The sequence below is a fragment of the Gopherus flavomarginatus genome, chromosome 3 (assembly GCF_025201925.1).
Source record: "Gopherus flavomarginatus isolate rGopFla2 chromosome 3, rGopFla2.mat.asm, whole genome shotgun sequence".
Lineage (NCBI taxonomy): Eukaryota > Metazoa > Chordata > Testudines > Testudinidae > Gopherus > Gopherus flavomarginatus.
The window spans coordinates 243,468,838-243,492,975 of record NC_066619.1 but is presented as its reverse complement, the minus strand read 5'-3'; the positions used below and the strand labels follow the sequence as shown (position 1 = coordinate 243,492,975).

General features: G+C 40.9%; 1 protein-coding gene across 1 annotated transcript in view; it reads right to left on the bottom strand.

The window, feature by feature from the left end:
* ARAP2 (ArfGAP with RhoGAP domain, ankyrin repeat and PH domain 2) overlaps positions 1-24,138 on the bottom strand; it is a 219,435-nt gene that overhangs the window by 174,037 nt on the left and 21,260 nt on the right. The window contains exons 3-6 of the mRNA XM_050947298.1: positions 15,452-15,516; positions 11,270-11,349; positions 5,961-6,049; positions 4,752-5,114 (exon numbers count right to left, since the gene is read on the bottom strand). Coding sequence (XP_050803255.1) covers positions 4,752-5,114; positions 5,961-6,049; positions 11,270-11,349; positions 15,452-15,516 — 597 coding nt within the window. The remainder of the gene's footprint in view (positions 1-4,751; positions 5,115-5,960; positions 6,050-11,269; positions 11,350-15,451; positions 15,517-24,138) is intronic.

Below are 24,138 nucleotides of genomic sequence, written 5' to 3'. Positions count from 1 at the left end.
GAGGACACACTCCGCCGATCTAATGCACTTAGTATTGACACACACAATCAACTGTATAAAATCAATTTATAGAAGTCGATTTTCTAAAAAAATCAACCTAATTTGATAGTGTAGACATACCCTAAAAGAAACTACCACTCAACAGCATAAGCCACACTCTACCATAGCCCGGAGGTACTGATAAAATACTCCCAGAGTGTTTACCACCATCTTCAGCTGGCCAAGAGACCATAATCCTTCCTCTGCAAAATGGACTCTGCCAAAGTAATTTTGCCTCCATCACGTCCAGTCTGAATCTACCATTTAAGATACCTCAAAAGCTAGGACTGATGCAAAACACAGTTGCCTACTAATCACGTGGAAAAGGCTGACATAAGTGTCTCTGGTTCAGTTCAAACTTGTTGTCATCTACAAAGCCTTAAATGGCCTGGGACATTGATGTTTAACACTGTTTATCTCCTTATGATCAGTCACGATGGTTCTGATCAGCTAAAATATTTTGTCGTCGGTCCCCAGGTGAACTTCAGAGAATGGGTGGCAAGTCACTCTTTATTGGAGGGATCTGACAACCAATATCTGTCTGTAAATTCAGTCTCTGCTGTTTAACCCTTGCAGTCTATTATTGCGGTTTATAATGAGAAACTATTCAGTTTATCTTCAGTAATTTAAAAAAAAAAACTGTTAAAATCATTCTACTTCTGAAATTCTGCAGTTCTACAGCCACATTTTCTTGCTTTTCAAAATGACAAACTCCTGACCCATTGAAATAAATGGGATTTTTGCCATCGACCTCAATGGAATCAGGATTTCACCCTACATCTTCTTGTCATCCATGCTGCTGCTTCGACACACACAAATGGGGAAACTAACCATCTAAAAAGGACAAACAGTGTAATTCAATATATAGTGTTCAAGTGCAAAAAATAAGCAAATTGAAGAAACAACAATTTCTCCCAAAACTGTTCTAGAGAAACGTAGGCATTTGTAACAGAAGAATTTCAGATAGGTGTGTGTTTCTTTATGTTGACAACATCCCTTTAAAAGCCTGCCCCTCTCCGGCGCCCACCACAAGATGAACCCCTTTGATGAATTTTTACTCAAATCAATTGTACATTTTATAGAATTATTATTGCACATAAAGCTATATGTGTACAAGCCAAAGCCACAGAAGACTCTGAAAACATCCAATACTCCTTTATTCAATCTCTCATCAAAATGTTTGCTATCATCCAAAGAATGCTAAAACAGATTCTTAATTTAAAGAAAAATGGGAGCTCACCATGAGAAGTGTTGCGAAGTAAACGGAGACAGTGGAAAGAAAACCTCTCAGATGAGAACCGCAGGAAGAAATGGCTGGAATAATAATATACTAGGACCCCTGAAAAAGTTCTGAAGTCCAAGTGGGCTCAGGAACTAGTGCAGGCAATCATGTATTCAGGTCCATGCCAATTATTTGCACCCTTGTCCCTTCAGTCCTCTATCATGAGGCACACACTCCTTCCTGGGAATCTCTCATCAAAAGTGAGAATGTTCCCTGATTTGGTTTGCTGCTGTCCTATCTTCAACGCTCCCAGAAGTCATAAGGAAAAGGAACACAAGATCCACAGGTACAGGGGATCAAGGATTGGCTGCTCCTCATGGAGACAGAGTTAAGGTTTTAGGTGCCTTGGAGCCAGGGGTGAAAGTAACTTAAAGGACTTACCGGTACACTGGAGTCCTGAGCAGGGGGCAGGGCTTCAAACCACAAGAGGTGGGGCCTTTAAATCTCAGTTTAAGGAGCCTGGGGCTCCAGCTGCAGTAGCGGCGGCTGGGAGCCCTGGGACCTTTAAATCACCTCCAGAGGCCCATGGTAGCGGTAACTATGGTGGCGGCCAGAAGCCCCAGAGCTCCTGGCCATCGCCACTATCCCGGGGCTCTGGCAGTGATTTAAAGGGCCCGGGGCTCCGGTTGCTGCTGGGAGCTCCAGGCCCTTTAAATTACTGGCCAGGGGAAGCTGCTCCCTGCCAGTATGGTCGGCTGTGTACTGGCTCTTGCTGGTACGCCGGACCGGACCAGCCTACTTTCACCTCTGCTTGGAACCCCAAGAGAGAAGTTTGAGAACCTGTAGAAACTGGCTCATTGCCATCTAGGGTGACCAGATAGTAAATGTGAAAAATCAGGACAGAGAAGGGGGGTAATAGATGTCTATATAAGAAAAAGCCCCAAATATCAGGATCATCCCTATAAAATCAGGACATCTGGTCACCCTATTGCCATCCCCCCAAAAAGGGCACTTCAGGATACAGTTTACATGACCAACAAGCCATTTACCACCCACACTCCTATTCCCAGAGTTTGCACCTACTCAAGGCCATGGACTACCAAGTCCAATATGAAACAAAATTCCATTAAAAAAATATATGCATTATTAACTGCAGTGATTTAACATGATGTGTATTTTTTATTTAGTTGGGGATTGGTCCTCCGGAGGTCCCTTTCAACCCTGATATTCTATGATTATTAAGAGCAAATGGAGATGATAAACTCTATATAAATTTTAAAAAAATTACATGAACCTGAAATAGTCCATTCTGTTCATTAAAAATGTTGACGGCCCATTAGTTATCTGTATATGAGTTTCAATTCAAAAACCTATTAAACAGTTAATTAAGCAAGAATGAGACCCCTCTCTAAAATCTCTTTTCCCAACATTATTTCCCTTCCTGCTAAATGTGTGCTCTGCTTTAAGATCAGTAGACTGTGAGAGTTTATCAAAACTTTAATTAAACAGCAGCAGCTCTGGTTTAATTAACTAACATGTATTTTATGACAACAATAAATCATAACTGTTCTCAACCTGAAAAGGCCAGTGTAAAATCCAGTTTCCATTAAAAATGGTCAGTAAATCGTACAAGTACTACCTCAACATGCTGCGCAGAGGAAAAAAGAAATTCAGTTTTATATATATAAAGTAAACTGAGTGGCTTTATAATTTTTAGAGAATTAAGTGGAGAGAGAAAAATTGTGCTCTAATTTTAAGCACCAGCTTTGCAATGAACATAAAATAGACTTCTCAGGGTACAAGTTCTATTTAGTATCTTGTTACACAGCTTTTCTTAAAGTATGGGACACATACTTGAGTTTAAATAGAGCACATGACTCAGTTCATTGGTACATGAATTACAACGTAAGAGTTCTGCACGGCTCTGGTAACTATTTAATGTTATGCCAGTTTGATATCTTTTGCAAACAGTAAATTCAGAGGAGAGCCCTGAGAATGATTAAAGGATTAGAAAACATGTTTTATGGATAGATCCTTGATAGACTCAAGGATCTCAATTTAGCTTATCAAAAAGAAGGTAAAGTGGCAACTTGATTACAGACTATAAGTACCTACCTGGGGAACAAATATTTGATAGTCAGCTCTTCAATCTAGCAGAGAAAGGTATAACAGGATCCAAAGATTGGAAGTTGAAGTTAGACAAATTTACACTAGAAATAAGGCATGAGTTTTTAAAACAGTGAGGGTAATTAACCATAGGAACAATTTACCAGGGTTGTGGTGGATTCCACTGACAATTTTAAAAATCAAAATTGGATGTTTTTTCCTTTAAAAAAAAATGGGCTGCAAGGATTTTTGGGGAGAAGTTCTGTGGCCTGTGTTATACAAGAGATCAGATTAGATTATTTCAATGGTCCCTTCTGGCCTTGGAATCTATGAATTAGCGGAATATCGTGTCCCATTCAGGTGCTCATGCTTCAAAAAAATGTGTGAACAAATTGAAAGAAAGTTCATAAGAGAGAGACAAGAATGATCAGAGGTCTGGAAAACCTGCCTTAAAGTGAAAAACTAAAGAAGTTTAATGTATTTAGTTTACCGAAGATAAGGTCAAGTGACCTCATTACAGTCTACAAGTCCATACATGGGAAAGATGGCTCTTTAATATAGCACAAAAAGGTAAAAAGGAAAGTGATTCAATTATTAAAAAAATAAACCTAGTCAAATTCATATTATAAAAAGCTGCAAATTTTAACAGGGTAATTAACTATTAGAACAATTTAACTAGGATATAAGTGGATTCTCCAGCCTTTGTGGTCTTTAAATCAAGACTAGAGATCTTTCTAAAAAACAAACATACTCAAAAAAGTTATGGACTTCAGGTGATGGATAATGTTCTTTTGTGCGTGCTTTGCAGAAGGTTAGACCAGAAAATAAATCGTGCCTCCTGAACTTAAAAAAAAAATCTATGAATCAGATCAGAAGATAGGGCAGCACTGAAACCAAAAAGCCTGAGAAACAGCAATGCTTCCAATCTAGGAAGCGATTTTCATATGTACAACAAGTCTGGTAAATGGAATCTTACAAACACCAGAGTCCATTGTAATTCTCATTGTGGTCCAAAGAAGAACTTTTCTAAAAAGTTTCAGGATAAGACACAATAACAATTTATAGCAGAATTCACAAGCTGTAATTTGTAAGGGCTTGCTAACTGGTTCATTAAAAAAACAAAAACAAAAAAAACGTATCCCTCCTTAAGTGCGCCTATTAATCAATCTCTGTAATGAGCAACATTATTTCAAAAATTGAAAAGAATTCAAAAGAAAAAAACTACACCATATTTATTACTAATGTTCACATCTGTTCCCCAATAAACCCTACTTTTTCCCAAAAGAAAACAATTACCCCCTATTTGGACTATAGACTAATATAACTCATTTTCACAACATGCAAACATAAGATGTATTAAATAATAATAGAAAATACTACATACCCCTGAGGTGACAGTTTATCCAACCACCCTGTTTTAACCTTCTTTACCGATGATCCATAAAAACAGGCATAGGGTGTTATTGAATCGTTCGGGGTGATAATTTGTTTATCATCAAATGGCAGAAAATAAACTGATTCTTTAACAGAGTGTTCCAGATTTCTGCTTCGGTTCTTAGTAGGGAATGAAGAATACTTTTGGGCTTTATGGTTTTTTGCTCTTAAATATGGAGAACATTCTTCCACAGTAGTGTATTCAGTTTCACTAGCAAGTTGTTCTGGAAACATAAATGTATCCTCTTGAGATATGAATTCATTTTTCACATGGTCCTCAGATGATGCTTTCCCTTTCTGGATATTAAATACACTAGAAGAAAACAACATTAAATAAGTACATTATAATAATTATTATTATTACAGTTTTGTTTATTTATGCAAACAGTCATTCTAAATGCTATGAGGTTAGAGACCTTACACTGAAACAAACCACATTTATTTTAATAGTAACTAAGAGTGAATCCTACCATGCCCAATCACTGTTTAGCAGTAACACAATACTTATTGGTTCATTAGGAGGTTGGAATGACTTCCTGGGGTCTCTTCCCACTGCAATCTTCTATGATTCTATGAATTTTGCAGAACTTCAAAGGGAATTCATTGTCCCCATCATACTGGACTCCAGTCATGTCTTTGGAGTTGTGGTCTGGTCTCCGTTTCCAAGCGAGACCGGGTCAACCTTCAAAATCTTCAGTGGGCAAACTGGCATCAGTTGACAGCTCCCATATGTTGTAGATTGGGGCTGGAGCATCAGGTAAGTATCACAGTCCCACCCCAAAAAGTAAGTACTGGCATTGTTGGGGGGGAAGGGAAGATGAAGGTAGCATGCAGGCAATGGCCCCCTAGAAAATATCTAAGATAAAGTTCACAATTTCCCTGCTTTCATGGGATGGACCACCAGCAGAACAAGGCAATTCGAACTACATCAACTTAAGTATGAACAAAGATCAGGAACCGGGGGGCAGATGTTCCCAGATTGTCATAGAATACAAACTCTGACTGATTTTGGGGAGGAGTCAGATCTCCATAAACATATTATGCCATCCTGATTGTGATCCCATAGGTGCAAGTCAACCATTTTTACTGTATTTCAATGAAGAAGTTGATGACAGGTGTGAGAATAGGTTTAAACTTGTCCTTAATTCATAAGTAATACCATGATTTATCATGAAGACAATGCTCTTCAGTCACTTCTTTATCTTCAAGTTTTTCTTCAAAAGCCAAGAATTCATTTCTGCAGATTTCCTAGAAAGAAGAAACCAATTATAGAGACATGCATTTGGTTTGGATTGCTACATTACCTGAACGTTTTTGCAAATATAAAATCAGGAACGCGACACCCCACATTAGTAAAGGTGCCACTATGACATTAGAGCACTTCTTCTTCTTTGCATACAAGGACAGGTGATCTCAAATGCTTCCAAATAAAGACTAAATTACTTAAAGGTAAGTATTTCACAAATTTTCACTTTTCCCTATTTAAAAAATAAACTTCAGCTAACTACTTATTGGGCAGCCTCCAGAGACAATAAATTTAATCCACATGCATAAGAGAAAAAATGCAATACCAAAAAATAGACAACAAAATTGATTACCTTGAAATATAACCAACAATATCTTTTCTACAATAACATTTTCTATGGTTAATGTCACAAATTTAACTGCAGCAAAGAATCCTGTGGCACCTTATAGACTAACAGACATTTTGAAGCATGAGCTTTCGTGGGTGAATATCCATTTCGTCAGATGCATGTAGTGGAAATTTCCAGGGGCAGGTATATATATGCAGGCAAGCTAGAGATAATGAGGTTAGTTCAATCAGGGAGGATGAGGCCCTGTTCTAGCAGTTGAGGTGTGAAAACCAAGGGAAGAGAAACTGGTTCTTTAGTTGGCAAGCCATTCAGTCTTTGTTTAATCCTGAGCTGATGGTGTCAAATCTGCAGATGAACTGAAGCTCAGCAGTTTCTCTTTGAAGTCTGGTCCTAAAGTTTTTTTGCTGCAGGATAGCCACTTTAAGGTCTGCTATAGTGTGGCCAAGGAGGTTGAAGTGTTCTCCTACAGGTTTTTGTATATTGCCATTCTTGATATCTGATTTGTGTCCATTTATCCTTTTCCGTAGAGACTGTCCAATTTGGCCGATGTACATAGCAGAAGGGCATTGCTGGCATATGATGGCGCATATTACGTTGGTGGACGTGCAGGTGAATGAACCGGTGATGGTGTGGCTGATCTGGTTAGGTCCTGTGATGGTGTCACTGGTGTAGATATGTGGGCCCAAATGTGGTGTAGATATGTGACCAGACTTCAAAGAGAAACTGCTGAGCTTCAGTTCATCTGCAGATTTGACACCATCAGCTCAGGATTAAACAAAGACTGTGAATGGCTTGCCAACTACAGAACCAGTTTCTCCTCCCTTAGTTTTCACATCTCAACTGCTGGAACAGGGCCTCATCCTCCCTGATTGAACTAAACTCATTATCTCTGGCTTGCTTGCATATATATACATGCCCCTGGAAATTTCCACTACATGCATCTGACGAAGTGGGTATTCACCCACGAAAGCTCATGCTTCAAAACGTCTGTTAGTCTATAAGGCGCCACAGGATTCTTTGCTGCTTTTACAGATCCAGACTAACATGGCTACCCCTCTGATACTTGACAAGTTTAACTGTTATGCACTGCACCTTAACTGTGTGTAAGATTTAGTATTTTGGCCTATCTTTCATGACAGAAGTTATGTACATGCAAAAATTGAATTAGTGTACTGTCAAGGAGAGGCTCCTCAGTTAAGGAAAGAAAGGGAAGGAATATTATTTTCAGATTCTTGCAGTAATACTGAACTCTGCTATACTACATATACCTAGCGTTTTCCCTCTAATTTTTTCTTGTTAAATGTTTAGTTTATTACTGTTTGTTGTAAAAAGTATACCATAAAACATTCAAGGTGTATAGCATGTGAGCATTAACATTGCTCTAGGAACATTTGCATTTCCAAAAGTTGATCTGACAACTTTATTACATTAGAATAACTTTAACATTCAGTTTTCTTGTGTTTCCCACATCCTTTGGAACACAAAAAAACCCAAACCCCACAATATGGTCCTGTTTTATGATGGAAGCATATAATTGAACCCATTTAAGCTTTGAATTGCACTCATATCCAGCTAAATGGCAGTAGAAAGGAAGGTTTTAATTTCCAGTATTATTGTTGCTGGAGTGAGGTGGGGTGTACATCAAACTTACATTTGAAGGTTGTATCTCGACAACAGAAAGACAGGCCAACCATAAACTGAGCATGTGCAGAGAGTGACCCAGCATACATACATACATACACACTATATATATATATATATATATATATATATATATATATAAAAAACTGACTACTCAGACTGGACGCCTTTTAAAAGTAGCTTCTAAAACAAGATTGTTTTACTTCTACTAAAGTTTAATCAATACATAAAACCATTTCTTGCTCCGGCAGCTCCTCAGACATCACCACTCCAATCTGCTGCCTTCCCTCCTGGTTTAACTCAGGCAGGTTTCCAGTCAATCTTCAGTGTAGAGAACCACTTGAATTCCCAGCTCCCTCATGTTGCTTCATCTCTCAGCTGTAACTCCTTAGTGACTGATTAATGGTTTCCCCAGACATTGCCCATATAAACTGCAGCCTATTCTTCCCAGCTGCTCCCTTGACACCTTTCCTGTCCCAATGGTGCAACATCTAACACCCAGCCACTTAGAATATACAATGATCAGGCTTTAACTAGTCCAGAATACTAGTTTGCTACATTTCACAAATTTTATATTTTTATATACATACACACACACACGAGTTACACAGACTTTGATAATTAAACTATTCTTAGAACTACATAGTATTTTCTTATGCATTCCTAGGATATTTGGACTATCTACAGCATTTTCTGATTTTCTTAGTAAATTTTAGTACTTTTCTTTTCCCACCACAAACCATATTCTGATGCAGCTGAACATTAGTAATATGTGTTACCTTTAACAACTTGGAAATTTTGATTATGCACACTAAGAATACCAGCTTATTTTTGGTCTGTAGAAAGTCTCAACATTATTCATGTTTATATTGTCAACAGTTGTATTTAATGAGATCTGAGTTTGTAAAGAAATACCAATTCCATTCTATTAGGCAGATAATCCAATGTACATGGCCTATTTAATGGTAGAATATTTTTACATGTAATGCCTTTATAAAAAGAAGGAGATTGTTGATAACCATCTTATGTTTTTGTATTCTATTTTTAACTTTTCTAACCAGAGTAAGTAGCATTACCGATAAGTTTCAACATTCCCAATACTGCAAAAACATAACTTAGCAGATGAAAAAGACTTCTAGCCTAAATACAAGTATAGAAGATGCATTTTGTTCATTTTTAAAGTATTTTCAACCTCAAGCACAAAATTAAATAATCAGTGTTAGCAAGACATTCAGCACCAAATTGGAAGCTCATGTTCCGTTGCTTGCCCACTATGCGCCTAAATCCTTTTCAAAGTTACTACTTTCCAAGACACAGTAGTCATTCTGTAGGTGTGGTCTGCGTTCCTTGTTCTTAGCTATATAACTTTACATTTGGTTGTACTAAGGCAGATCTTGTTTGAATTGGCCCAGTTTACCAGGAGATCCACATTGCCCTTTGTAGGACAGTATTCTTCATTGCAAGGCCCGTGAGCCAATGGCGGCTCCCATGGACCCTAAGTGTGGCTTGCTAAGTTCCCTCTAAGCTGCGCAGCCATGCATCAGACTATAAATAGCCACACAGCAGCTCTAAAGAGCCACGCAGCAGGGACCTGGAGAGGATAGAGGTAGGAGATGGGTGGGAACTGGGGAGGGGAGCAAGTTGGGGCTTGCAGGGCTGCTGTGGGCCTCTCCCCTGACCCCAGAACTCCCTGCCGCCAGAGGGGGCTCCTTCCCCAGAACTCCATGCTGCCTGCCGGCAGGAAAGAGAAAGAGCCTTTTCCCCTAGAGCCAGCTGCTGCTGGCAAGGAGAGGGCTGGGGGAGTCCTCTGGCCCCAGCCCCGGGGCAGCCTGCCTGCACCCCAAACTCCTCATCCCCAGCCCCACCACAGAGCCCACATCCCCAGCCAGAGCCCTCCACCCAACATCTCAACCTTCTGTCCCAGCCCTGAGCCTCTTCCCACACTCCAAACCCTTCATCCTCAGCTCCACCCACAAGAGTGAAAAGAAAACAGAGGAACAAATTGATCAACCAACATTTGGACTCCCTTACTAGGATTGTGATGACAGACTACAAATATTCCATGAACAAAAAGTCAAGGAGGAACAGGCACACTTTTGCTCATCCAGTTTTTAAAGTAAGGTTTGCATTATTCTACTCTTAAAAAGTTTACTCACATAGGTGCCTTTTTAATTCCATATATTTTCCTGGTTATTATTTTATAAAAGGAGTATCGTTTATTGTACAAGTAAACTTTGTTTTAGTTACACGAGTGGCTCTGTAACATTAATCATAAGGAATAGTGAGCAATGTGTTAATTTAGTAGTTCATGTGGCTCTCACATTGAAGGGTTTTTGCCGAAGTGGCCTCCAATTCAAAAATAGTGAAGAGCACTGATGTAGGATGTCATCATTATTTACCACTCCACCAATCTTTGCCTCACCTGCAAAATTTTATCAGCAGTGATTTTATATTTCTAGATCATTGTTGAAAATGTTGAACAGATTGGCGCCTAGTCTAAACTCTGCAGAACCCCACCTGAAATACCTCCATTCAATGAAGATTCCCCATTGACAACAATATTTGACTCCCCTATGAGAAGACACAGATGAATAAGAGTGGACATGATAGAAGTATAAGGAAAATTTAATTCAGAGAAGGGAATTCAGATGCTACTATTTATCCTTTTGCATATTACAAGAACAGAAAGTGAAAAATCAAAAAAACAACAAGTTTTAATACTGATATAAGGAAATATTTTTATATAACACAATTGATCAGTGGACCTCATTCCCACAATATATCACTGAAGACAAGAGCATCCAAAGAAGAATTAGACATTTGATAATGAGAATACCTATAGTTACATTAGATACTAGGACAGCTTCACACTTGAATGTGTATACCAGCTGGTTGGGATGAGTTAGAAACTTCTGTTGGGGCAGGTTATTCTATAAATGTCTGTTGCCAGATTTCTTGCATCTTTCTCTAAAGCATCTGGTATTGGCAACAGAGAATAGATTAGACGAACCACCAGCCTGATCTTGTATAGCTTTACTTCATGCAAGGTCTACTACTGCTGAAAGACAAAGTGCATCTCACTCTTCACTATATCAAAGTTACTAGTCCATTAAATATTTGTAGTACAAGTAATTCATATAATAGTGTGTGTGCACACATTCATACAGTAGGGAGTGTGGGCAACAAACAACATACTGCACTATACTATTTACACCAAGACCTTTCAATTTACCTTGGCATCTGCAAGGCTGTTGAAAAGAAAAGTTTCCCCATATGGAGAGATGACAGATGGCATTTCCTCACTGGAGGTTTCTTTAAAGAAAAAAGGAAAAAGTTATATCAATAAGAAAACAGTACTGTATTTCAAATCTGTATGGGATAGTGCTGTATCTTCAATATGTTTGCTGTTTACACTGCAGCAAATAAAAAGCAAATTTTACTCTTGAATGGATTGGTCCTACGTGCAAATTTGCACTGATCTGTTTTTTAAGTCGATTTAGTTGTTTCAGTGCAAGTCTTTCTGTGGACACTACCATTTAGGCAATCGCCTAGGGCGCCAGGATTATTGAGGGGGTGGCATTTTGCCGGGGGTGGGGGGGGGACACAGGCGGCTCCGGTTGACCTGCCGCAGTAGTGCCTGCGGAGGGTCCATTGGTCCGCAGCTCTGGTGGAGCTGCCGCAGTCATGCCTGCGGACTGTCGGCTGCTCCCGCGGCTCCGGTGGACCTCCTGCAGGCATTCCTGCGGCAGCTCCACCAGAGCCACGGACCAACAGACCCTCCGCAGGAATGCCTACGGCAGCTCCACCGGAGCCATGGGATCAGCGCGGGGGGTGGCGAAATGGGCGTGCACCTAGGGCACGAGAAACCCTGGCACCAGTCCTGCGGACACTCACACCTATTCATAATAAAAATAGCTAAAGTAAACATAGTTAAGATTAGTTTATTACTCACTTTAGCCCAGTCAACTTTAGTCATTTTATTCTGAAGAAGGGGAGAGAGAGTTTCCATACACTGACTCAACACTGAACAATTAAGCCAGCTTTAAAACACACCTTTTGTTATTTCAAAGCAGGTCTGTGTGTTGACCTGCTTTATATGTTGCATTCTGGACTAAGGTATCTGAAAATTAGGGTGAAGGCAATGTTCAATTTGTTGCACTATGCTCTGCAGTCTCGTCTCACCCAATCCTCACAATTGGATAGGGGATTTTCTTGGGGAAAAAAAAAGTTAAAAGATTTTAAGTAACTTAAATCTGAAAAGGCTTTTAGGAATATATGTAACAATTTCTACTTGTGCTACATTTAAAAAAAAACAACAAAAATAAAAGTTTGTGTGTTCTACCCACAATTTATAATAGTTTATTCTTTACAGAAAAAGGGAATGAAGATGCTGCATTTCAATAGAAATTCTATCCTACAGACTATCCGTTAATTGTTCTAAAGAATGAGAACATTCTTCCTGCCCCTTGTTGAAATTCAGCATCTTAATTATTTTTCTCCAGGTTATTTCTGTCTATCATCTTCCTTTGACTTATTCTACTGTCTCACTATCAATGACATTTGGACATATCGGTTTTAAAGTATCTGTCAAACTGCCTTTGGACTCTTTAGTTTTCAATCAGGAGCCCTTTTTGCCGCTCCCTCATTTTCTGGCAAAAGCACATTTCAGCACAATGTTTAGGTTCCAGTTCAGTGTGATCTATTTGCTTGACATGAATACGTCTGAACTTGAACAGGAATTGTTTTCAGTGAGTTAAATTAACTTGTTTATAAGCGACTGAGCAGCATTGCTAACCTGTTCCTGTGTCACTGTGGAACACTAGAAATTCTTCTTGTTCTTATTTCCTCATGATCCTATAGAACTTAATAACTAATTAAATGGTATTAGGTTATTTGGGTTAGACGTGAACCCTTTGCATACATTGTTCATCTAAGATAATTTCCGCTTACAAATACCCACTTGACTGTTTAGTATAAAATACATTGAAATCCAAGGATTAGGCAAGTAAAAGTGGATGGAGGAAGGAGGGGAGAAGAAAAAGAAAAACTTCCTAACTTCCCTTTATTTAAAAACTGGGAATAGTTTATAAACAATGACATAAAACTAGGGCTATCAAGAGATTAAAGAAATTAATCGTGATTAATCACACTGTTAAACAATAATAGAATACCAATTATTTAAATATTTTTGGATGTTTTCTACATTTTCAAATATATTGATTTCAATTACAACACAGAATACAAAGTGTACAGTGCTCACTTTATATTTATTTTTATTAAAAATATTTGCACTGTAAAAAACAAAAAAGTGTATTTCAACTCACCTAATACAAGTATTGTAGTGCAATCTCTTTGAATCTCAATGAAAGTTGAACTTACAAATGTAGAATTATGTACAAAAAATAACTGCATTCAAAAATAAAACAATGTAAAACTTTAAAAGCTACAAGTCAACTCAGTCCTACTTCACTCAATTGCTCAGACAAACAAGTCTGGTCACAATTTACAGGAGCTAATGCTGCCCACATCTTGTTTACAATGTCACCTGAAAGTGAGAACAGGCATTCACATGGTACTGTTGTAGCCGGTATCGCAAGATATTTATGTTTCCGATGATCTGAAGACAGGGGTGAAAGTAACATCCCACACTTACTTGTATGGGGGCCGGGGCCGGCTCCGGCTCCAGCCCCCGGAAAGGGCAGGGTCTCAGGAGGAAGGGACAGGGCTGGAGGTCGGCATCCCCCAGCCAGCCCATCCGCACTGCCTGGCCTGTGCCACCCAGGGCTCCAGCAGCGATTTAAAGGGCCCAGGGCTCTGGCCACTGCTGCGGTAGCGTCAGCTGGAGCCCTGGGCCCTTTTAAATCACGGCCCCTGGGCAGCTGCTCCTTTTGTCCCTCCCCACGGAGGCAGCCCAGGCGGGGGGGAGAAAAGGGGCAATGGCATTAAAGCGCTGCCGTGGAAATGCTTTAAGCAGGCTCCTTTGCCGCAGCCGCACTTTAACGTCAGCTGAGTACAGGCCGGTACCGGTGGCCACTTTTTATCAGTATGATATAACGGCTTATACTGGCTTACTTTTACCCCGGCTAAAAATTCATATGTCCCTTCACGCTTCAGCCACCATTCCAGAAGACAATTGTCCATGCTGATGACAAGTTCTGCTTGATAACAACCGAAAGCAGTGCAGACCAATGCATGTTCATTTTCATCATCTGAGCCGGATGCCACCAGCAGAAGGTTGATTTTATTTTTGGTGGTTCGGGTTCTGTAGTTTCCGCATTGGAGTGTTTCTCTTTTAAGACACCTGAAAGCATGCTCCACACCTCATCCCTCTCAGATTTTGGAAGGCACTTCAGATTCTTGAACCTTGGGTTGAGTGCCCTATCTATTTTCAGAAATCTCACATTGGTACCTTCTTTGCATTTTGTCAAATCTGGAGTGAAAATGTTCTTAAAATGAACATTTGCTGGGTTATCATCTGAGATGGCTGTAACATGAAATACATGGCAGAATGCAAGTAAAACAGAAGAGGAGACATACATTCTCTTCCAAGGAGTTCAGTCACAAATTTTATTAATGCATTTTTTTTTTTAAACAAGCATCATCATAATGGAAACATGTCCTCTGGAAAGGTGGCCAAAGCATGAAGGGGCATATGAATGTTTAGCATATTTGGCACGTAAATACCTTTCAGTGCCTGCTACTAAAGTGCCATACAAACACCTGTTCTCACTTTTAGGTGATATTGTAAATAAGAAGCAGTCAGCATTATTTCCCATAAAGGTAAACAAACTTGTTTGTCTTAGTGATTGGCTGAATATGAAGTAGGACTGAGTGGACTTGTAGGCTCTAAAGTTTTACATTGTTTTCTTTTTGAGTGCAGTTATGTAGCAAAAAAAAAAAAAAAAAAAAAAAAATCTACATTTGTCAGTTACACTTCCATGAAAAAGAGACTACACTACAGTACTTGTATGAGGTAAATTGAAAAATACTATTTTCTTTATCATTTTTACAGTGCAAATATTTGTAATAAAAATAATAATATAAAGTGAACACTGTACACTTTGTCGTCTGTGTTGTAATAGAAATCAATATATTTGAAAATGTAGAAAAATATCCAAAAATATTTAATATATTTCAATTGTTATTCTATTGTTTAACAGTATGATTAATCACGATTCATTTTTTTAATCAGTTAATTTTTTGAGTTAAAGGTGTAAGTAAACTACGATTAATCAACAGCCCTACATAAAACATATGGTAACATAGATATGGTTACTTGCTTGGTATTATATTTATCTTTCCTTCCCAGCTTTCTAGATTTTTCTATAATAGTTCAATATCAATTTCTGGTAAGTTATTTAAATGGGATCTGTTCTCTCAATTTAAAATATAAACATAACTGCATTCAACTCACTTTTCTGTGAAGTTGGGCTCCCAGAAATATTCAAGACATCCACATTTCTTCCTTCCTGCAGAGAACTTGAAACAAACAAAGAAGTTGAGTAATGTTTGTCAGAGAGTGTACATAACTTTCATGTAGCAACATAACATGCAGGTTAAAACAACTATTTAAAACATGCCAGCCACGTGTGTGTTCTTAATTCTAATTCTAAGTCTGGGGAGTGGGGGAGAATAACCAGAACAATATAAAAATTAAAGAACAACTCAGACTCCCTTCTTTGTACATATCATACTGAATATTTTATTGAGACTAGCATAAGCCTTACTTTTTTCAATTTGGCCTAATTACATTGTCTAGTTAGAATTTTGTACCTTTTTCAGATATTGACTATTTAAGTAATAGTGTATTAGGGTCCTCATCCTGTATCATTACAGTCCAGGGAAGATTTGTCATGGATCAAGCCCAAGAAGAGAGCATCTCCTCCAGTCAGGTAATTTTCAGAGAAAGACCAACAACTTAGCCTTAAATAAAAATCAAATGGGCCTTGAATGATACAGAGGAAGTAGGATCCCATGCTCTGAGCTGCTGAAAGGAATTTGCTCAAAATGTCTTGAGTTCAAAAGGTAATTTTCTTTTTCCGGAAGACAGTTATAAATTAAACCGTTTTGCAATCAAAAGATAGCAATAGCTATCAATAACCACTGTAATATAATACTCATGACTACCATTTCAGGTTTCCTAGATGGCAAACAAGATTATAGTTTCATATGCATTCTATATTACTGTATAGAGTAATATTTACTACTGTGCTGTCCTATGAATACTTGAATGCAGATTTTTAGATGTGAGTATATAGTCATCTTCGTACGGCTAAAGCCAAGCATTTTCAATATTACTGAATTCTCTGTATGAATGCCATTAATCCTCATTATAATTTGCACAACACTATGATTTTGAATTTGCTAAGGGGCAGCTTCTGAAAAACCCTGCATTAGAAAACTATGGTTGTTCTTTCATATTGGTGAAGAAGGAAGCTCTCCAATAGCATTGCAATCTCTACCACTAATTTGCTCTGTGACCTTGTAAAAATCAGTGTCTCCATCTTTTTATTTCCTCATCTGTGAAAATGATAATATGGATCCTTACTTAGCCTTTTTAAAGTGCTCTCAGAGCGCTACACAAAATTTAAGCATTACACTAACAATTCTCAGACCAGCATCTTTCACCCCAAAGCCATAAAGATCAATATTTTTACCAAGTATGCCAAAACAGGAAATTCCTGGTTTACAGCTCTCCACCACATTTATTCAAGTCCTACTAGTCATACTGTCTACATTCATAACTTCCACAATGTTGCTTCATCAAGAAGTCAAAGTTCAATTATTTCCTCTTACAAGCCAACTGCTAACTGTGACTCAGATGATACGTGTATCAAATTTTGAACTCTATTTTGTATTGTATTGTGTGTTGAGAACACATGTCTAAACTTGCCTAAGGTAAGACTATTGCATTCCGTTCTATACTACAGCCTCACACAGGAATAGCGCTTGACACCTCATTGAAGGACTACCATCAAGAAACCACCAAGATGGCAATCTGAAACTATGGACTTTGACTGACACACCTACTGGTCAAAGGGTTTCTATGCAGCTGGTGCCAGCATGGCGGGGGGGGGGGGCAATTCAGGAGGAACGGATGGCAAGCAAACAACCTATTTAAGAGTAACATGATGCTTTATGCTGGGGGCCAATCATCAGCCCCTGTAAACATGATGCATAGGAGAGAGAACATAAGAGGGACTCTGTACAGCCTGGAATGCTGACAAACTTTGGACTTGCAGAAGGAATGAGATCAGACAGACATGCAGAAGGGACATCTCAGGACTTTCGTTATTTTTGAAAGAGCTGTAACTCTCAAATCCTTTTAAGAGTAAAGTTACTGTGGTCAAGAAATTCCTTTACTAAGCCTAAATTCCTTGCTTTCTGCCACATTGTCCCTGAAAAGATTAAACTAAAAGCCCAGAGCACCCACAGACTCAGCGGAGCTCTTGGGCTCTCAAAGTCTGAGGCACTGGTTTAACTTCTAGGGCGGCAGTCTCATGTTACAAACAAGGGGCTTTGAGCTTGCAGTCTGCCTGACAAGCTCAGAGCTAAGAACAGTGACTAGACTCTGCCTAGCAGCTATAGAAGCATATGGAAACCTGTAATTGCAAGAGATTGCAGCTGCCATACAGTGGGATACTGGACCAGGATGTAACACCATCATCCACCTTTGAACACTAACGTGTTAAAATGATAGTCTATCCCAAATTCTTTTATCCTTTTATATTTTCAAAATAAGACCTTCGAGATTTTCATGTTGAAAAGGCAGCTCCATCATGCAAGTGTCAAAATATTTACCTGCAGTCACAAGACCCAGTGAGACTTGGCATGCCTTGGAAATGGCCAGTAATTTTGTTGTTAATTTACTCTGCTAAAAAGCACTCCATTATAGTTCTTTACAGACTCTTCCTTTTTAGGGCAGATAACCTTATGTTGAAATTAGTTCATTCTATCAAAAGCTTTATCTAGTATAGTCAGTCATTTTCAATATATTGATCTCAGTTCCTCGTCCTCAGGTGATTTATGATGAATAAATCATGCCTGACTAACCTAACTGCCGTCCATGATGAGATAATTGGCTCTGTGGATGAGGGGGGGAAGCAGTGGACGTATTATTCCTTGACTGTAGCAAAGCTTTTGATATGGTCTCTGACAGTATCCTTGCTGGCAAGTGAAAGAAGTATGGACTGGATGAATGGACTATAAGGTGGATAGAAAGCTGGCTAGACTGTTGGACTCAAATGGTAGTGATCAATGGCTCCATGTCTAGTTGGCAGCCGGTTTCAAGCGGAGTGCCCCAAGGGTCAGTCTTGGGGCTGATTTTGTTCAATATCTTCATTAATGATCTGGAGGATGGCGTGGACTGCACCCTCAGCAAGTTTGCAGAGGACACTAAACTGAGAGGAGTGGTAGATATGCTGGAGGGTAGGGATAGGATATAGAGAGACCTACACAAATTAGAGGATTGGGCCAAAAGAAACCTGATGAGATTCGAGAAGGACAAGTGCAGAGTCCTGCACTTAGGAATGAAGAATCCCATGTGCAGCTACAGATTAGGGACCGAATGACTAGGCAGCAGTTCTGCAGAAAAGGATCTAGGGGTTACAGTGGATGAGAAGCTGGATATGAGTCAACAATGTGCCCTTGTTGCCAAGAAGGTTAATGGCATTTGGGGCTGTATAGGTAGGGGCATTGCCAGCAGATCGAGGGATGTGATCATTCCCCTCTATTCAGCATTGGTGAGGCCTCATCTGGAGCACTGTGTCCAGTTTTGGGCCCCACACTACAAGAAGGATGTGGAAAAATTGGAAAAAGAGTCCAGTGGAGGGCAAAAAAAAATTATTAGGGGGCTGGAGCACATGAGGAGAGGCTGAGGGAACTGGGATTGTTTAGTCTACAGAAGAGAAGAATGAGGGGGAATTTCATAGCTGCTTTTAACTAGCCGAAAGGGGGTTCCAAAGAGGATGGATTATACAGCCCCATCTAGTTCTCAGTGGTACTCGATGACAGAACAAGGAGTAATGGTCTCAAGTTGCAGTAGGGGAGGTTTAGATTGGATATTAGGAAAAACTTTTTCATTAGAAGGGTGGTGAAGCACTGGAATGGGTTACTTAGGGAGGTGGTGGAACCTCTTTCCTTAGAGGTTTTTAAGGTCAGGCTTGACAAAGCCCTGGCTGGGATGATTCAATTGGGGAGTGGTCCTGCTTTAAACAGGGGGCTGGACTAGATGACCTCCCAAGGTCCCTTCCAACCGTGATATTCTATGAATGGCTGAGAGTAGCTAATTGTTGTAGACTGGAACATAAGTTACAAAACGAAAAGGACTAAACAATGTCAGTTTTACTAAATCATCCCTATATTTCATAGTTTTGAAAAAGAAAGATATGGTGATCAAAATACCATAAATCCCATGCTCAGAGTTTAAATTCTAACAATCAAACAGGGAGAAGGGGAGGAACACGGTAAAGAAAGATAAGGACACAGCCTAATGGCATGTTTACACTACACACTTTTTACAGTGATGTGTGGAGTACGTATACAGCTACTTCCCTTCTCCCCCCCAGGACAGATATCAATAGCAGTATAGACGGTGAGGCACAGCTTAGGAAAATAGAGTAAAGTATTTGTATATACCAACATGGCTCTCTACTCACCCAAGCAGTGCCTCCTCTCTCTACACTGCTATTTTTAGCAGTTTAGCATCCCACTGCTGGAACCTTTCGGTGCCACAGGGAAAAGTTCTGCCACCAGGGAGCCACTGAAGCCTTTCACCACTACCTCCCCCCACCAAAGCCTTTCAGTGCCACATGTAGCTACATACCACAGTGTGGACGCAGCTCATTTTTCACTGCAGCATGTATCTACACAAGCCCTATACACCGCCACCACTAGTGTGCAGTGTAGACTCAACCTTCTGGTCTTCTCAGTCCACCTATCCCATATGTTGAGCAATGCTCTTAATACCACGCAGTACTTTGCTTCAGTTCTATGTCAATATTTATTTCTTTGGGAATTAGTCTGCTTATCAGCCTTGACTACCATAACATTTTGTTCCTGTTGCTCTGGAATAAGAAACTTCTTATCCATGTTTAAGACTAACTTTCTTCTATTAAAAATGTTAGCATTATATTCCAAAGCCTAGAAAAGGAAAACAAATTTGTAAAATTTAGGCCCAAAAATTATATTTAGTAAAAACAAGGTTTAATAAAATCAAAGGTCAATTTTACACTTGCTAAATATTGCATTTAATCTTACCTTAATATTTTCCAGGTATATAATTTAAAGTGATCACTCACCCAGTCTAATTTTTTAAAAAAGCTGGTAAGAATCTGTGCATTTCTTCTATCCTTTACCACTAAAATATAAGATCTCTCTGGTAAATTGTTAGTTCTGGTACAGCTTACACTGTATCAAGGTAACAGTGTTGTACTGAAAACTATGTTAGAATTGTAAGCTGTCGCTTGAAATTTCAAGGGGGTTGCTGGTCCTGCTAGCATCTATGGCCTCTATAGGAAAACATGTGGTCTGGATCTTGTGCAGTCAGTCTGCAAACAATAAGCCCATATTAAAGTGGGGTGAGATGTGCCTTTCTATTTAAGGGAGCAACCTGCTTTGCGTGTCTCAGAACAACACAGAAAAGCCTCAAAACAGAATTCTAAGAAATAACTGTTACCTTCCAGGAAGATTCTTTATGCTTTCATCTAACTTCTCTCTGTATATTCTATAAACATAACAGTAACAGACAAAAACATTTAAGCCTTACAGTAGATTGGTTTTAAAAAACCCTAATATGAACCTCTCTTCAACACATTTCCCTCACAGCTTAAGACTGCAAAACGTACATGGTGTAGTCTGAATGTAAGTGTTACTGATATCCACACTGATTAAATGGAAATAGATAAACACTCTTCTGAACTGAGAGTCATTTCTCTACAAGTCTAAAACAGTGAGTCACTGGTTTGACTTGAGAGAGGGAAGGAGGAAAGATTTAGAAATGAGCAAGTAAACACTCAGCAATGGCAATGACTCACTGTTCCTACCTACATTTAGTTATTACTGGCAGCCTATCATATTAAAAATATAGTTTCTTTTACTTGAATTTCTTTCTATGGCAGGAAATGGCTGCAAAATCTTTTTTGATTGTTTCAGATAAGGATACCCACTGGTAAGCAAACAAGGAGCCTTTAGTCAAGTATCAGAAATAAGATTTGGAAACAGAATCTTGAATATCTCCCTTTATATCAAGTAAGAATTATCTCAAGAATGTCTAACTAGCGCCAGAACAAATATATTTACTCAATGAATGAATACCTGTTTGACAAATAACTTGGAAACAGATGTGATATGAAACACTAGATGTTTGCCAATACACAATTAATATATGAAATGCATTCTAGAACTGGGAAGACAAAACACTGCAGCCTTGTAAGCCGGTCGTGTCGGGGCTCATCCCTCTCAGGCGCAGCGGGGAGCCAGGGCGCCTCCTAGCACGCCGCAGTCCGGGTAGGCTTTGCCCCTCCGCAGGTGTTGAGGGGGGTACAGGGTCTGCAAACAAGGTAGAGCCCCGGCCCTCTAGCCGGGGTCGGGGCTCTCAAAGTAAATAAGCCCCAGCCCTTGGGCAGGGCGGGGCAGTAGCAGTTCAAGTTCAGGCCTCTAGCAGGGGCTAAGCAAACACAGTATCAGCCCAGGCCCTTGGCAGGGCGGGGCAGTAAAAGTTCTAGTTAGCCCTGGCCCTGTGGATCGGGGCAGAGCAGTGGCAAAGCCAAAGGGGCCCAGCCCTTGGTCCGGGCGGGGCACCAAACACAAGTCTAGTTAGCTCTGGCCCTCTGGATCAGGACAGAGCAGTGGCAATAGGCGGGAAGAGGGGGAGTCTGCCACCCGGTTACGGGTGGCAGGGGGAATGCAGGCCCTCCCACTCCACTGCATTCCAGCCCGGGGCCCTAGCAGCAGTCAAGACCCGCTGCGGTCAGTGGGGATCCTGGCCGCAACACATTGACATGGGTTCGGGCTCTTCAGGAGCCAAATCAGGGTCGGCTAGCCCCGGGCCACTTCCAACCTCCCCCTCTCTGGGTACCTGGTCCTTGCCGTCGTTGTCTGGGGGGTCCCAGACCATGGGCTCCTCCAGGTATCGGTCGTGGGGAAGCTCAGGCCACTCCTCGGGGTATTGGGCACACGGCAGGTCAGGCTGACGTTCCTCCGGGTACCGGGTCTGAGGCAAGTCCGGCCAGCGCTCCTCTGGACAGTGGGCGCGGGGCAGGTCCGGCCAGCGCTCCTCTGGACAGTGGGCGCGGGGCAGGTCCGGCCAGCGCTCCTCTGGACAGTGGGCGCGGGGCAGGCTGGGCCCGGCGGGAGCCCGGGCACCAGCGTCTGTCCTCTCCGGCAGCCTGCTCCCAACTGAGCGCTGGGGCCGGGCTTTTATACTTCCTGTCCCGCCCCTTGACTTCCGGGGGACGGGGACAGGTAGTGCTGACTCCGCCCACTGAGGCACTTGCTCTGGCTCGTCCCTCTCAGGCGCAGCGGGGAGCCAGGGCGCCTCCTTACAAGCCTGTTGAGAACTCTTATTTTAGGATTTAATTCTACTTCCTCCGAATAATTAAGGTACTGACTCTCCAGACAGACTGGTGCTTTTTCTGACTGGAAGATTACTTGAGTTACCTTCTCAAAAGACAGATGACTGCAAACCCCTCCTCCATGCTGCTGCACCAGTTTCACTTTGGTTTAACTGGTTTAAGTGGCGCTGCATTGGTGCATCATCGTAGCACATCAGGTACAATAGCTTCCAGTACCAAGAGATACAAGACATAATTCGGGGTGCCTGTTCTTCCCCAGTCTCCTTCCCCTCCACATAGAGAGGCTGAAAAAGCAACAGCTGGGCTGGACTTCTTTTGAGCAGTGTGGTGTTGTTTACCTGGATGCATGCTAATGGCATCATACCCTTCCCAACTAACTGTAGCCCAGCTTCCCAGCTAACTATAGCCCACTTCTGGCTCTAATGATATTTGGATAGGAAGGAGCTGCCCTGCCCCTTAAGCAGAGGGATGAGTAAAAGGCTATTCTCTCTCTCCTGCTGACGCCTGCAACACTATTCACCCTGGGAGACAAGGATTAGAGAAGTGGTTCCCAAACTGTGGGGCACGCCCCCACATGGGGGTGCAGAGGAACACTGGAGGGGTTATGCAGCAGGGCCTGGGCCAGACCCCACAGGGAGTGGGGACAGAGGACCACCCTGTTCCGCGCTGCCCCAAGCCCAAGCTCCGGTCTGTCTCCAGCCCAGCTCCAGACCCAGCCTCAGCTGCACTCTGCCCCCATCCCAGCGCTGCCCTCATTTAGCTCCACCTCAAGCCTGAGCCCCTCTCCCATCTCAGTTCTGTCCCTAGCTCCATCTTCAGCCCAAGCTCCTCTGCTGAGTCAACTGTAGTAATTGGGGAGGGGAGGGAGGAGAGAAGAACACCTCGGACACATTCCATTACGGGGGGAGGGGCGCAACAAGGAAAAGTTTGAGCACCACTGGGTTAGAGCAAATGGTCACTCCTTATCTTTGTATACTGGCATTTACTTGCTGAATGCCTTACATCGACTAAATTGTATTTCCTTTTCTGTAGGGTCAAGACAACATAATGGGGCTACTTCTATGTTACAACTTTGAGGGCCAACATACTGTTTGCAGGGGTTAGGAGTATTTGGCTGTCGGGGCAGGAAAGTTAAGTACCTCAGGGTAACTACCCCAGAACCGGACAGTCACCACGTAAAAGAATAAATGGACACAAATCAGACATCACGAATGGTAACACACAAAAGCCAACAGGAGAACACTTCAATCTCCCTGAACATTCAACAGATTTAAAAGTAGCCATCCTGGAACAAAAAAAAAAAAAAACTTCAAAAACAGACTTCAAAGAGAAATTGCAGAGCTACAATTCATTTGCAAACTTAACACCATTAATTTGGGCTTGAATGGGGATTGGGAGTGGCTGGCTCACTACGAAAGCAATTTTCCCTCTCATGGTATTGACACCTCCTCATCAATTATTGGGAGTGGACCACATCCACCCTGATTGACTTGGCCTTGCCATCACTGGTTCTCCATTTGTAAGGTAA